Below are 16,404 nucleotides of genomic sequence, written 5' to 3' on the forward strand. Positions count from 1 at the left end.
GCGCTTAGAATAGTGCTTGGCGCATAGTAAGTGCTTAACAAATACCAACATTATTATTATTATTCTCTAGGCCTCAGTTCCCTCAGCTGTAAAATAGGGAGGAAGCCTGTGAGTCCCACGTGGGACAACCTGATTACCTCGTATCTACCCCAGCGGTTAGAATAGTGCTTGGCGCATAGTAAGCGCTTAACAAATACCAACATTATTATTATTATTACTATTATTATTACTATTATTATTATTATTATTATTATTATTATTCTCTGGGCCTTAGTTCCCTCAGCTGTAAAATGGGGATGAAGCCTGTGAGCCCCACGTGGGACAACCAGATTACCTCGTATCTACCCCAGCAGTTAGAATAGTGCTTGGCATTTAACAAGCGCTTAACAAATACCAACATGATTATTATTATTCTCTGGGCCTCAGTTCCCTCAGCTGTAAAATGGGGATGAAGCCTGTGAGCCCCACAACCTGATCACCTCGTATCTACCCCAACGGTTAGAACAGTGCTTGGCGCATAGTAAGCGCTTAACAAATACCAACATTATTATTATTATTAGAAGGGGGAGACAGACAACAAAACAAAACATGTGGACATCATTATAATTATTCTCTGGACCTCAGTTCCCTCAGCTGTAAAATGGGGATGAAGCCTGTGAGCCCCACGCGGGACAACCTGATCACCTCGTATCTACCCCAACGGTTAGAACAGTGCTTGGCGCATAGTAAGCGCTTAACAAATACCAACATTATTATTATTATTAGAAGGGGGAGACAGACAACCAAACAAAACATGTGGACATCATTATAATTATTCTCTGGACCTCAGTTCCCTCAGCTGTAAAATGGGGATGAAGCCTGTGAGCCCCACGCGGGACGACCTGATCACCTCGTATCTACCCCAGCGGTTAGAACAGTGCTTGGCACATAGTAAGCGCTTAACAAATACCAACATCATTATTAGAAGGGGGAGACAGACAACAAAACAAAACATGTGGACATTATTATAATTATTCTCTGTAAAATGGGGATGAAGCCTGTGAGCCCCACATGGGACAACTTGATTACCTCGTACCTACCCTAGTGGTTAGAACAGTGCTTAGCACATAGTAAGTACTTAATAAATGCCACAATCATTATTATTATTATTATTATGGCAGACATGTGGAAGGGCTGGGATTAGAACCCAGATCCTTCTGACTTTCAAGCCTGGGCTCTATCCTCCAGGCCAAGCTGCTTCTCTAAGCACATAGAGGAGTACAATACGATACAGCAGAGTTAGCGGACACGTTCCCTGCCCACAACGAGCTTACAGTCTCCCCCCGTGCCCTATTTCCCATCACGAAGAAAGGAATTTTACATTTGGGGAATTTTACATTCCCCTCGTCCCCCTCTCCATCCCCCCATCTTACCTCCTTCCCTTCCCCACAGCACCTTTATATATGTATATATGTTTGTACATATTTATTACTCTATTTATTCATTTATTTTACTTGTACATATCTATTCTATTTATTTTATTTTGTTAGTATGTTTGGTTTTGTTCTCTGTCTCCCCCTTTTAGACTGTGAGCCCACTGTTGGGTAGGGACTGTCTCTATATGTTGCCAATTTGTACTTCCCAAGCGCTTAGTACAGTGCTCTGCACATAGTAAGCGCTCAATAAATACGATTGATGATGATGATGATTTGGGGGGGTGACAAGAGAGGCGATAGATGGGGACACGAATCCCTCTCGCAAGCCCGGTTCGGACAGTAACTGGTCCCGGGGAAAGCAGCAGTGTTCTCGTGCCTGAAGGCGCCTCATCGGTCCTTCGTTCATCCATTCAGTCGTATTTATTGAGCGCTTACTGTGTGCAGAGCACTGTACTAAGCGTTGGGAAGTACAAGTCGGAAACATATAGAGACGGTCCCTACCCAACAGCGGACTCACAGTCTAGAAGGTCCTTTGTCTGCAGAGATTCATTCATTCATTCGTATTTATTGAGCGCTTACTGTGTGCAGAGCACTGTACTAAGCGTTGGGAAGTACAAGTCGGAAACATATAGAGACGGTCCCTACCCAACAACGGACTCACAGTCTAGAAGGCCCTTTGCCTGCAGAGATTCATTCATTCATTCATTCATATTTATTGAGCACTTACTGTGTGCAATTCATTCATTCAATCGTATTTATTGAGCGCTTACTGTATGCAGAGCACTGTACTAAGCGCTTGGGAAGTCCAAGTTGGCAACAGAGAGATCTAATAAAAGTAATAATTGTGGTATTGGTTAAAGCACTTACTATGTGCCAAGCACTGTACTCAGCGCTGGGATAGATGCAAAATCATCCCGTCCCACACGGGGCTCACAGAAAGAAGGAAAGAGAAAGGGATTTAATCCCCATTTTGCAGATGAGGGAACTGAGGCCCAGAGAAGTGAAGTGACTTGCCCAAAGTCACACAGCTGACAAGCGGCGGAGCCGGGATTCGAACCCACGGCCTCTGGCACCCAAGCCCGGGCTCTTTCCACCGAGCCACGCGGAAGTGCTGTGGGGCTGGGGGAGAAGGTGGATAAAGGGAACAAATCCAAGTGCAACGTAGGAGAAAGTAGGAGAAGGGGAAATGAGGACACTGACTGAGCACTTGGGAAGAGGGCAACAAAATAGAGTTGGAACGCGTTTCCGTCCCACGAGTCTGGAGGGGCAATACGGCTTGCGACCATTCTCCAGATGTACATTTTCCGATGGAATTCATTCATTCATTCAATCTTACCTCCTTCCCTTCCCCACAGCACCTGTATATATGTATATATGTTTGTACATATTTTTTACTCTATTTATTTCTTTTATTTGTACATATCTGTTCTATTTATTTTATTTTGTTAGCATGTTTGGTTTTGTTCTCTGTCTCCCCCTTTTAGACTGTGAGCCCACTGTTGGGTAGGGACTGTCTCTATATGTTGCCAATTTGTACTTCCCAACCGCTTAGTACAGTGCTCTGCACATAGTAAGCGCTCAATAAATACGATTGATAATAATAATAATAATAATAATAATGATGGCATTTGTTAAGCGCTTACTGTGTGCAGAGCACTGTTCTAAGCGCTGGGGGGGAGATACAAGGTGATCAAGTTGTCCCACATTGGGGCTCACAGTCTTAATCCCCATTTTACAGATGAGGGAACTGAGGCTCAGAGAAGTTAAGTGACTTGCCCAAGGTCACACAGCAGACATGGGGCGGAGCCGGGATTCGAACCCATGACCTCTGACTCCAAAGCCCGTGCTCTTTCCAATGAGCCACTCTGCTTCTCTTTTGATTGATGAGGATGGTTTTTGATTGATTGATGATGATTGATTGATGACGATGTTGATGTTTTTGATTGATGTTTTTGATTGATGATGATGATGGTATTTATTGAGCGCTTACGGTGTGCAGGGCACTGTACTAAGCGCTTGGAAAGTACAATTCGGCGACAGAGACAATCCCAACCCAACAACGGGCTCACAGTCTAGAAGGAGGAGACAGGCAACAAAATAAAACAAGTAGACGGGCGTCAATGCTATCAAAATAAATGAATAGAATTAGAGATCTATACGTAATGATGAGGAGACTCACTTCACTGGGCCTCGGTGACCTCATCTGTAAAATGGGGATTGAGACTGTGAGCCCCACATGGGACAGGGACTAGGTCCAACCCGAGTTGCTTGTATCCCCCCTAGGGCTTAGTACAGTATACCGTTATTATTATTATTATTATTATTATTATTATTATTATTATTATTATTATTATGAGAAGCAGCGTTGCTCAGTGGAAAGAGCCCGGGCTTTGGAGTCAGAGGAATCAGTAGAGCCAGCAGTGACGTGTTTCACGGTCAAAATTCAGATGGGAAAATTCGCTTATCCATCCCAGGAAGTAAAACTAGTCTATAAATCAATCTGTATTTTTAGCCATTAGAGAAGCAGCGTGGCTCAGTGGAAAGAGCCCGGGCTTTGGAGTCAGAGGTCATGGGTTCAAATCCCGGCTCCGCCACTTGTCAGCTGTGTGACTTGGGGCAAGTCACTTCTCTGGGCCTCAGTTCCCTCATCTGGAAAATGGGGATGAAGACTGTGAGCCCCCCCGTGGGACAACCTGATGACTGTGAGCCCACTGTTGGGTGGGGACTGTCTCTATATGTTGCCAACTTGGACTTCCCAAGCGCTTAGTTCAGTGCTCTGCACACAGTAAGCGCTCAATAAATACGATGGATTGATTGTAACCTCCCCAGAGCTTAGAACAGTGCTTTGCACATAGTAAGCGCTAAATAAATGCCATTATCATTAGTATTATTATTATTGTGATTATCATTATTAAGCAGCACAACGTAGTGGATAGAGCACGGACCTGGAGTCGGAAGATCCAGGGTTCTAATCCCGGTTCCACCACTTGTCAGCTGTGTGACTTTGGGCAAGTCACTTCACTTCTCTGGGCCTCAGTTCCCTCATCTGTAAAATGGGGTTTGAGACTGTGAGCCCCATGTGGGACAGGGACTGCGTCTAACTCGATTTGCTTGTAGCCAACCCAGCGCTTAGTATAGTGCCTGGCACATAGTGAATCCGTGTTATTTACAGACAAGCAGCGTGGCTCAGTGGAAAGAGCGCGGGCTTGGGAATCAGAGGTCATGGGCCCTAATCCCGGCTCCGCCGCTTATCAGCTGTGTGACTTTGGGCAAGTCACTTCACTTCTCTGGGCCTCAGTTCCCTCATCTGGAAAATGGGGATGAAGACTGTGAACCCCATGTGGGACAACCTGATTACCTTGTATCTCCCCCAGCGCTTAGAACAGTACTTGGCACATAGTAGTAAGTGCTTAAAAAATACCAAAATTATCATTAATCAATCGTATTTATTGAGCGCTTACTGTGTGCAGAGCACTGTACTAAGCGCTTGGGAAGTCCAAGTTGGCAACATATAGAGACGGTCCCTACCCAACAGCGGGCTCACAGGCTAGAAGGGGGAGACAGACAACCAATCAATCAATCAATCAATCGTGTTTATTGAGCGCTTACTGTGCACACAGTAAGCGCTCAATAAACATGATTGATTGATTGATTATTATCATTATTATTATCATCATCATTATTAAATCGCTTAACAAATGCCATCATTTTTTTTCCCCAGGATACGTTTCCCCTTCTCTTCATCCCATTCTCCCTTCCCCACCCGCCAACAAACACCCCCCCCCACCACCATTCATTCAGTCGTATTTATTGAGCGCTTACTGTGTGCAGAGCACTGGACTAAGCGCTTGGGAAGTACAAGTCGGCAACATAGCGAGACCACACTTAGTGTTCACTCTTCATTCTCCTATGGGCACAAAATGCCCCTTTCTCCATTTTTACCAGCTGAATTAAGGTAGAAGTGAAGCAAAGTAGAACATAGAGTCTACTTCCCAGACTGAGCCCCTTCCTTCCTCTCCCCCTCGTCCCCCTCTCCATCCCCCCATCTTACCTCCTTCCCTTCCCCACAGCACCTGTATATATGTATATATGTTTGTACATATTTATTACTCTATTTATTTATTTATTTATTTATTTATTGTTTATTTATTTTTCTTGTACATATCTATCCTATTTATTTTATTTTGTTAGTATGTTTGGTTTTGTTCTCTGTCTCCCCCTTTTAGACTGTGAGCCCACTGTTGGGTAGGGACTGTCTCTATATGTTGCCAATTTGTACTTCCCAAGCGCTTAGTCCAGTGCTCTGCACATAGTAAGCGCTCAATAAATGCGATTGATGATGATGATGATGATAGAGTCTAAGACCTGTGGCATTAAGGAGGAGATGTAGCTTGGATGGGTGTTTCTGTCTTCCAATAATAATAATAATGATGGCATTATTCATTCAATCGTATTTATTAAGCGCTTACTATGTGCAAAGCACTGTTCTAAGTGCTTTGGAGGCTACAAGGTGATGAGATTGTCCCATGGGGGGCTCACAGTCTTAATCCCCATTTTACAGATGAGGGAACTGAGGCCCAGAGAAGTGAAGTCCCCTTCTAGACTGTGAGCCCGCTGTTGGGTAAGGACTGTCTCTATGTGTTGCCGACTTGTACTTCCCAAGCGCTTAGTACAGTGCTCTGCACACAGTACGCGCTCAATAAATACGATTGATTGATTGAAGTGACTTGCCCAAAGTCACACAGCTGCTTAGAACAGTGCTTCGCACATAGTAAGCTCTTAATAAATGCCATTTTTTTTTTAAAGTGGCGGAGCCGGGATTTGAACCCATGACCTCTGACTCCAAAGCCTGCGCCGTTTCCACTGAGCCACGCCTGCTCTTCCGAAACCTTCTCCGATGTTTTGATTTTTTTTTAACAGATGCATATAGATTCCCACGAAGCCCTCGGCGTGCTGAACACTTTATTTGAGATCCTGGCTCCTTCCTCCCTCCGGCCCGTTGACATGCTTCTCCGAAGCATGTTCGTTACTCCCAGCAGCATGGTGAGGATTCCTGCGGGGACGGCCTAAGGGTTTTCACGGGCTGGAAGAGAAACGGGAACGCTTTACGGGTGGGGAGCGCGGAAAGTCGCGCGGGCCGTGTTCATTCATTCAATCGGATTTATTGAGCTCTTACTGTGTGCAGGGCACTGGACTAAGCGCTTGGGAGGTACAAGTTGGCAACATATAGAGACAGTCCCTACCCAACAGCGGGCTCACAGTCTAGAAGGGGGAGACAGACAACAAAACGAAACATATTAATAAAATAAATAGAATAAACGTGCAAATGAAATAGAGTAATAAATACATACAAACATATATACATATTCATTCATTCATTCAATCGGATTTATTGAGCGCTTACTGTGTGCAGAGTACTGGACTAAGCGCTTGGGAGGTACAAGTTGGCAACATATAGAGACGGTCCCTACCCAACAGCGGGCTCACAGTCTAGAAGGGGGAGACAGACAACAAAACCAAACATATTAACAAAATAAAATAAATAGAATAAACGTGCAAATGAAATAGAGTAATAAATACATACAAACATATATACATATTCATTCATTCATTCATTTGGATTTATTGAGCGCTTACTGGATGTGTGGCTGCATATCCAGCCCCCAAAGAAGAAGAAGAAGCACAAACACAAGCAGAGCCGCACCCAGTATCCCGTCCCTCCAGCACCTGTATATATATGTATATATGTTTGTACATATTTATTACTCTATTTATTGATTTATTTTACTTGTACATATCTATTCTATTTATTTTATTTTGTTAGTATGTTTGGTTTTGTTCTCTGTCTCCCCCTTTTAGACTGTGAGCCCACTGTTGGGTAGGGACTGTCTCTATATGTTGCCAACTTGTACCTCCCAAGCGCTTAGTAAAGTGCTCTGCACATATCATCATCATCATCAATCGTATTTATTGAGCGCTTACTATGTGCAGAGCACTGTACTAAGCGCTTGGGAAGTACAAGTTGGCAACATATAGAGACGGTCCCTACCCAACAGCGGGCTCACAGTCTGGAAGGGGGAGACAGACAACAAAACGAAACATATTAACAAAATAAAATAAATAGAATAAACATGTACAAATGAAATAGAGTAATAAATCCATACAAACATATATACATATTCATTCATTCATTCAATCGGATTTATTGAGCGCTTACTGTGTGCAGAGCACTGGACTAAGCGCTTGGGAAGTACAAGTTGGCAACATATAGAGACGGTCCCTACCCAACAGCGGGCTCACAGTCTAGAAGGGGGAGACAGACAACAAAACCAAACATATTAACACAATAAAATAAATAGAATAAACATGTGCAAATGAAATAGAGTAATAAATACATACAAACATATACACATATTCATTCATTCATTCAATCGGATTTATTGAGCGCTTACTGTGTGCAGAGCACTGGACTAAGCGCTTGGGAAGTACAAGTCGGAAACATATAGAGACGGTCCCTACCCAACAGCGGGCTCGCAGTCTAGAAGGGGGAGACAGACAACAAAACCAAACATATTAACACAATAAAATAAATAGAATAAGCATGTGCAAGTGAAATAGAGTAATAAATACATACAAACATATATACATATTCATTCATTCATTCAATCGGATTTATTGAGCGCTTACTGTGTGCAGAGTACTGGACTAAGCGCTTGGGAGGTACAAGTTGGCAACATATAGAGACGGTCCCTACCCAACAGCGGGCTCACAGTCTAGAAGGGGGAGACAGACAACAAAACCAAACATATTAACAAAATAAAATAAATAGAATAAACTTGTACAAATGAAATAGAGTAATAAATACATACAAACATATATACATATTCATTCATTCATTCGGATTTATTGAGCGCTTACTGTGTGCAGAGCACTGGACTAAGCGCTTGGGAGATACAAGTTGGCAACATCTAGAGACGGTCCCTACCCGACAGCGGGCTCGCAGTCTAGAAAGGGGAGACAGACAACAAAACCAAACATATTAACACAATAAAATAAATAGAATAAACATGTGCAAATGAAATAGAGTAATAAATACATACAAACATATATACATATTCATTCATTCATTCAATCGGATTTATTGAGCGCTTACTGTGTGCAGAGCACTGGACTAAGCGCTTGGGAAGTACAAGTCGGAAACATATAGAGACGGTCCCTACCCAACAGCGGGCTCGCAGTCTAGAAGGGGGAGACAGACAACAAAACCAAACATATTAACACAATAAAATAAATAGAATAAGCATGTGCAAGTGAAATAGAGTAATAAATACATACAAACATATATACATATTCATTCATTCATTCAATCGGATTTATTGAGCGCTTACTGTGTGCAGAGCACTGGACTAAGCGCTTGGGAAGTACAAGTCGGAAACATATAGGGACGGTCCCTACCCAGCAGTGGGTTGAGGAGTGTGATTCTTCCCCCGACGGTGACAACGTGTCTGTTTTCTCCCTAGGAATCAGTGAGCACTGTTCAGTTGTGGCTGTCTGGGATCCTCGCAATCCTGAGAGTTCTGATTTCGCAGTCAACTGAGGACATCGTCCTGTCGCGGATTCAGGAGGTCTCCTTCTCCCCGTACTTCATCTCTTGTCAGGTCATCGACAAGCTGAGAACTGGGGAGACGTGGTCCCCGGATCCCGAAGAGGAGAGGGAAATGAAACAAGCGAAGCATTTGCCCGAGGAAACGTTTTCCAGGTCCGTCGCCCGGCTTCCAGCCCGGATTCAGTTTGACGTGACCGGTCAAGTCGTCTACTCCAGAGATTCATTCATTTCTTCAGTCGTATTTATTGAGCGCTTACTGTGTGCGGAGCACTGCTGCGCTTGGGAAGTACAAGTTGGCGACATATAGAGACGGTCCCTACCCAACAACGGGCTTGCAGTGTAGACGGGGGACAGAAAACAAAACGAAACACGTGGACGGGTGTCGTCGGAATAAATAGAATTAAAGCCAGATGCACATCGTTGACAAAATAAATAGAATAGTCAATATGTTCAAGTAAAATAAATAGAGGAATAAAACTGTCCAGACATATATATAGGTGCTGTGGGGAGGGGAAGGAGGTAGGGCGGGGGGTGAGGAGGAGGAGAGGAAAAAGGGGGCTCAGTGTGGGAAGGCCTCCTGGAGGAGGTGAGCTCTTAGTAGGGCTTTGAAGGGAGGAAGAGAGCTAGTTTGGCAGATGTGCGGAGGGAGGCCATTCCGGGCAAGGGGGAGGACGTGGGCCGGGGGCCGACGGCGGGACAGGCGAGAACGAGGCCCAGTGAGGAGGTGAGCGGCGGCAGAGGAGCGGAGGGTGCGGGCTGGGCTGGAGAAGGACAGAAGGGAGGGGAGGGAGGAGGGGGCCAGGGGATGGACGGCCATGGTCAGTTAAGACTGTGAGCCCTATGTCAGACAAAAACTCCTCACCCTGGGCTTCAAGGCTGTCCATCGTTTATTTTGTTAATATGTTTGGTTTTGTTCTCTATCTCCCCCTTTTAGACTGTGAGCCCACTGTTGGGTAGGGACTGTCTCTATATGTTGCCAATTTGTACTTCCCAAGCGCTTAGTACAGTGCTCTGCACATAGTAAGCGCTCAATAAATACGATTGATGATGATGATGATCCCCTCACCCCCTCCTACCTCCCCTCCCTTCGGTCCTTCTCCAGCCCAGCCCGCACCCTCCGCTCCTCTGCCGCCGCTCACCTCCTCACTGGGCCTCGTTCTCGCCCGTCCCGCCGTCGACCCCCGGCCCCCGCCCTCCCCCTGGCCCGGAATTCCCTCCCTCCACACATCCTCCAAACTAGCTCTCCTCCTCCCTTCAAAGCCCTACTGAGTGCTCACCTCCTCCCAGAGGCCTTCCCACACTGAGCCCCCACCTTCCTCTCCCCCACCTCCCAGGCCCCATCCCCCCCGCCTTACCCCCCTTCCCCTCCCCACAGCACCTACATATATGCATATATGGTTGTACGTATTTATTACTCTATTTATTTTACTTGTACATATTTATTCTATTTGTTTTATTTTGTTAATATGTTTTGTTTTGTTGTCTGTCTCCTCCTTCTAGACTGTGAGCCTGCTGCTGGGTAGGGACCGTCTCTATATGTTGCCAACTTGTAATAATAATAATGACATTTATTAAGCACTTACTATGTGCAAAGCACTGTTCTAAGCACTGAGGAGGTTACAAGGTGATCAAGGTTACAAGGGAGGGGGGTATATATATGCATATGTATATATGTATGCATGTGTATATATGTATATATGTATGCATATGTATATATAAGTATACATATGTATATATGAGTATATATGTATATTTATGTATACATATGTATATTCATGTATACATAGATGCATATATGTATATATGTGTATGTATGTGTGCTTGTACATATGTATATATTCACACATAATGATAATTAATAACTGTGGTATTTGTTAAGCACTTACTATGCACCTGTGAGCCCACTTTTGGGTAGGAGCCATCTCTATATGTTGCCAACTTGTACTTCCCAAGTGCTTAGTACAGTGCTCTGCACATAGTAAGCGCTCAATAAATACGATTGAATGAATGAATGTGCCATGCACTGTACTAACACTGGGGTGAATACAAGCAAATCAGGTTGGACACAGTCCCTAGTCCCCCGGGGGGCTCACAGTCTCAATCCTCATTTTGCGAATGAGGAAACTGAGGCCCGGAGAAGTCCAGAGAAGTGATTAGTGACTTTAGGGAAGTGACTTACCCCAGGTCACACAGCAGACAAGTGGCGGAGCCGGGATTAGAACCCATGACCTCCTGAGTCCCCGGCCTGTGCTCTGTCCACAATCAATCAATCAATCGTATTTATTGAGCGCTTATTGTGTGCAGAGCACTGTACTAAGCACTTGGGAAGTGCAAGTTGGCAACATATAGAGACGGTCCCTACCCAACAGTGGGCTCACAATGTCATGCTGTGTCTGTGTTTGTGTGTATACACACTTAGTACAGTGCTCTGCACACAGCGCTCAATAAATATGGTTGAATGAATGAATATATGTATATATATATATATATATATATATATATATATATATATATATATACGTCTGTAGAGATTGACATGTGTAGAGAAGCAGTGTGTGGCTCAGGGGAAAGAGCCCGGGCTTGGGAGTCAGAGGTCATGGGTTCTAATCCCGGCTCCGCCACATGTCTGCTGTGTGACCTTGGGCAAGTCCCTTAACTTCTCTGAGCCTCAATCACCTCATCTGTAAAATGGGGATTAAGACTGTGAGCCCCACGTGGGACAACGTGATCACCTTGTATCCCCCCCAGCGCTTAGAACAGTGCTGTGCACATAGTAAGCGCTTAACAAATGCCATCCTCATCATCATCATCAATCGTATTTATTGAGCGCTTACTGTGTGCAGAGCACTGTACTAAGCGCTTGGGAAGTACAAATTGGCAACATATAGAGACATTCCCTACCCAACAGTGGGCTCACAGGCTAAAAGGGGGAGACAGAGAACAAAACCAAACATACTAACAAAATAAAATAAATACAATCGATATGTACAAGTAAAATAAATAAATAATGCCTGCTGTGTAACCTTGGGCAAGTCACTTCACTTCTCTGCGCCTCAGTTACCGCATCCGTAAAACGGGGATGAAGACTGTGAGCCCCACGTGGGACAACCTGATCCCCTTGTATCCCCCCCAGCGCTTAGAACAGTGCTTCGCACATAGTAAGCGTTTAACAAATGCCATCATTATCATTATTATTGTTATGTTAAATGCCATCATTATCCTTATTATTATGTGAAATGGAAGTTGGCGTGCATCTGAAAAACTGACCAAAAACCTCCTTTTCGCTTTTCAGGTTTTTGTTGCAGCTGGTTGGGATTCTTTTAGAGGACATCGTCACCAAACAGTTGCGTGTGGATCTGAACGAACAGCAGCACACTTTCTACTGTCAAGAGCTGGGCACCTTGTTAATGTGTCTGATTCACATCTTCAAATCAGGTAACCCAGTCGGGTGCAGTGAATTTCTCCTCGGCAGGCACGTCCATAAATACGATTGATGGATTGATCCATCCTTGCCAGTTTGCCGGGGAGCCGAAGGGAAAGGAGACCGGGTTTGGGAAAGTATCTAGACGAAAGCTCAGTGTGGGCAGAGAATGGGGTTATCAACCCCCTTGCATTGGACGGGCCCAAGAGCCGGGTACGGTGCTGTGTGTGTGGTAATAATAATAATAATAATAATAATAATAATAATAATAATTCATTCATTCAATCGCATTTATTGAGCGCTTACTGTGTGCAGAGCACATTTGTTACTATGTGCTTAGCACTGTTCTTCCCAAGCGCTTAGTACAATGCTCTGCACACAGTAAGCGCTCAGTAAATGCAATTGAATGAATGAATTCCCCCGCCTCACCTCCTTCCCCTCCCCACAGCACCTGTATATATGTATATATGTTTGTACATACTTATTACTCTATTGATTTTACTTGTACATATCTATTCTATGTTTGGTTTTGTTCTCTGTCTCCCCCTTTTAGACTGTGAGCCCACTGTTGGGTAGGGACCGTCTCTAGATGTTGCCAATTTGGACTTCCCAAGCGCTTAGTACAGTGCTCTGCACATAGTAAGCGCTCAATAAATGCGATTGATTGATGATGGTAAGTACAAGTTGGCAACATCTAGAGACGGTCCCTACCCAACAACGGGCTCACAGTCTAGAAGGGGGAGACAAGACAATAAAACAAAACATGTGGACAGGTGTCAAGTCATCAGAATAAATAGAAGTAAAGCTAGATGCGTATCATTGACAAAATAAATAGAACAGTAAATATGTACAAGTAAAATAAACAGAGTAGTGAATCTGTACAAACATATATACAGTGCTGTGGGGAGGGGAAGGAGGTAGGACGGCGGCAGGAGGTTCCGAGTCCTGGCATTTTCTACCTGTGCAGATGGAGCGATGGAGCTGGTCCCACCACCAGGCCGAGGCCACCCACCAGGAAGCTGGATGGGACTTAAACTCAGGGTTTTTTTTTTTAATGGCATTTATTAAGCGCTTACTATGTGCAAAGCACTGTTCTAAGCGCTGGGGAGGTCACAAGGCGATCAGGTTGGCCCACCGGGGTCTCACAGTCTTCATCCCCATTTTTACAGGTGAGGTCACTGAGGCCCAGAGAAGTGAAGTGACTTGCCCAAAGTCACCCAGCTGGCAGTTGGCGGAGCCGGGATTTGAACCCGTGACCTCTGACTCCAAAGCCCGGGCTCTTTCCACTGAGCCACGCTGCTTCTCAATAAGCGCTCAATTCATTCATTCATTCAATTGTATTTATTGAGCGCTTACTGTGTGCAGAGCACTGTACTAAGCGCTTGGGAGGTACAAGTTGGAAACATATAGAGACATAATAATAATAATAATGATGGCATTTATTAAGTGCTTACTATGTGCAAAGCACTGTTCTAAGCTGCTGGGGAGGTCACAAGACGATCAGGTTGGCCCACCGGGGGCTCACAGTCTTCATCCCCATTTTTACAGGTGAGGTCACTGAGGCCCAGAGAAGTGAAGTGACTTGCCCAAAGTCACCCAGCTGACAGTTGGCGGAGCCGGGATTTGAACCCGTGACCTCTGACTCCAAAGCCCGGGCTCTTTCCACTGAGCCACGCTGCTTCTCAGTGAGCGCTCAATAAGTACGATGGGGTGATACGCCAAGGCCAGTGGCCGCTCAGGGTCACCTACTGAGGGAGGACATAGCTGATGCCTCTGTTAGTCTCTTGAGAATACTTTTTCTCACCCTGCTCCCATCCTTAACATCAGTGAGGTGGATTTATTGGGCGTTTCCTGTGTGCAGAGCAATCAATCAATCAATCAATCGTATTTATTGAGCGCTTACTGTGTGCAGAGCACTGTACTAAGCGCTTGGGAAGTGCAAGTTGGCAACATATAGAGACAGTCCCTACCCAACAGTGGGCTCACAGTCTAGCGCTTGGGAGAGTACAATAGAACAGCCTTGGTGGTAGTAATAATAACAATAATAATGATGGCATTTATTAAGCACTGTTCTAAGCGCCGGGGAGGTTACAAGGTGATCAGGTTGTCCCCCGGGGGGCTCACAGTCTTCATCCCCATTCTACAGATGAGGTAACTGAGGCCCAGAGAAGTGAAGTGACTTGCCCAAAGTCACACAGCTGACAGTTGGCGGAGCCGGGATTTGAACCCATGACCTGCCTCTGACTCCAAAGCCCAGTCTCTTTCCACGGAGCCACACTGCACAGTCCCTGCCCACATCGAGTTTCCAGTTTAGAGGTGGAGACAGGCGTTAATATTCATTCATTCAGTCGTACTTACTGAGCGCTTACTGTGTGCAGAATAGTAACAGTAATAATGATGGCATTTATTAAGTGCTTACTATGTGCAAAGCACTGTTCTAAGCGCTGGGGGGGATACAAGGTGATCAGGTCGTCCCACGGGGGGCTCACAGTCTTCATCCCCATTTTCCAGATGAGGGAACTGAGGCCCAGAGAAGTGAAGTGACTTGCCCAAAGTCACACAGCTGACAGTTGGCGGAGCCGGGATTTGAACCCATGACCTGCCTCTGACTCCAAAGCCCGGGCTTTTTCCACTGTGCCACACTGCACATTCCCTGCCCACAACGAGCTTACAGTTTAGAGGTGGAGACAGGTGTTAATATTCATTCATTCAGTCGTATTTATTGAGCGCTTACTGTGTGCAGAATAGTAATAATAATAATGATGGCATTTATTAAGCGCGTACTATGTGCAAAGCACTGTTCTAAGCACTGGGGAGGTTACAAGGTGATCAGGTTGTCCTATGGGGAGCTCACAGTCTTAATCCCCATTTTGCAGATGAGGTAACTGAGGCCCAGAGAAGTGAAGTGACTTGCCCAAAGTCACACAGCTGACAGTTGGCGGAGCCGGGATTTGAACTCATGACCTGCCTCTGACTCCAAAGCCCGGGCTCTTTCCACTGTGCCACACTGCACATTCCCTGCCCACAACGAGCTTAGTTTAGAGGTGGAGACAGGTGTTAATATTCATTCATTCAGTCGTACTTACTGAGCGCTTACTGTGTGCAGAATAGTAACAGTAATAATGATGGCATTTATTAAGCGCTTACTATGTGCAAAGCACTGTTCTAAGGGCTGGGGAGGTTGCAAGGTGATCAGGTTGTCCCACGTGGGGCTCACGGTCTTAATCCCCATTTTACAGATGAGGGAACTGAGGCCCAGAAAAGTGAAGTGACTTGCCCAAAGTCACACAGCTGACAGTTGGCAGAGCCGGGATTCGAACCCATGAACTCCGACTCCAAAGCCGGTGCTCTTTCCACTGAGCCACGCTGCACATTCCCTGCCCACAACGAGCTTACAGATTATAGGGGGAGACAGACGTTACTATTCATTCATTCAATCGTATTTACTGAGCGCTTATTGTGTGCAGAACACTGTACTAAGCGCTTGGGAAGTACAAATCTGGCTTTTCTGTAAGCCAGTTACTATTGGTATTTTCTGGGGATTTCCATCTTTCACTTGTGGCCCCATTTTTCAGGTGCTTTCCCTGTTTTCCTAAAGGCTCAGTCGTGAAGTGTGAGAGGAGAAGCCCAGGGGTTGCTTATGAGCAGAGACAGTGTCTGCTAATCATTCTTTCATTCAATCGTATTTATTGAGCGCTTACTGTGTGCAGAGCACTGCACTAATCAATCAATCAATCGTATTTATTGAGCGCTTACTGTGTGCAGAGCACTGTACTAAGCGCTTGGGAGCTACAAGTTGGCAACATCTAGAGACGGTCCCTACCCAACAGCGGGCTCACAGTCTAGAAGGGGGAGACAGACAACAAAACCAAACATATTGACAAAATAAAATAAATAGAATAAATATGTACAAGTAAAATAAATAAATAGAGTAATAAATATGTACAAACATCTATACATCT

General features: G+C 45.0%; 1 protein-coding gene across 1 annotated transcript in view; it reads left to right on the forward strand.

The window, feature by feature from the left end:
* HTT (huntingtin) overlaps window positions 1-16,404 on the forward strand; it is a 378,122-nt gene that overhangs the window by 219,360 nt on the left and 142,358 nt on the right. Inside the window, exons 38-40 of the mRNA XM_038744544.1 lie at window positions 6,336-6,458; window positions 8,936-9,174; window positions 12,314-12,456. Coding sequence (XP_038600472.1) covers window positions 6,336-6,458; window positions 8,936-9,174; window positions 12,314-12,456 — 505 coding nt within the window. The remainder of the gene's footprint in view (window positions 1-6,335; window positions 6,459-8,935; window positions 9,175-12,313; window positions 12,457-16,404) is intronic.

This window comes from Tachyglossus aculeatus, chromosome 4, assembly GCF_015852505.1.
Source record: "Tachyglossus aculeatus isolate mTacAcu1 chromosome 4, mTacAcu1.pri, whole genome shotgun sequence".
Lineage (NCBI taxonomy): Eukaryota > Metazoa > Chordata > Mammalia > Monotremata > Tachyglossidae > Tachyglossus > Tachyglossus aculeatus.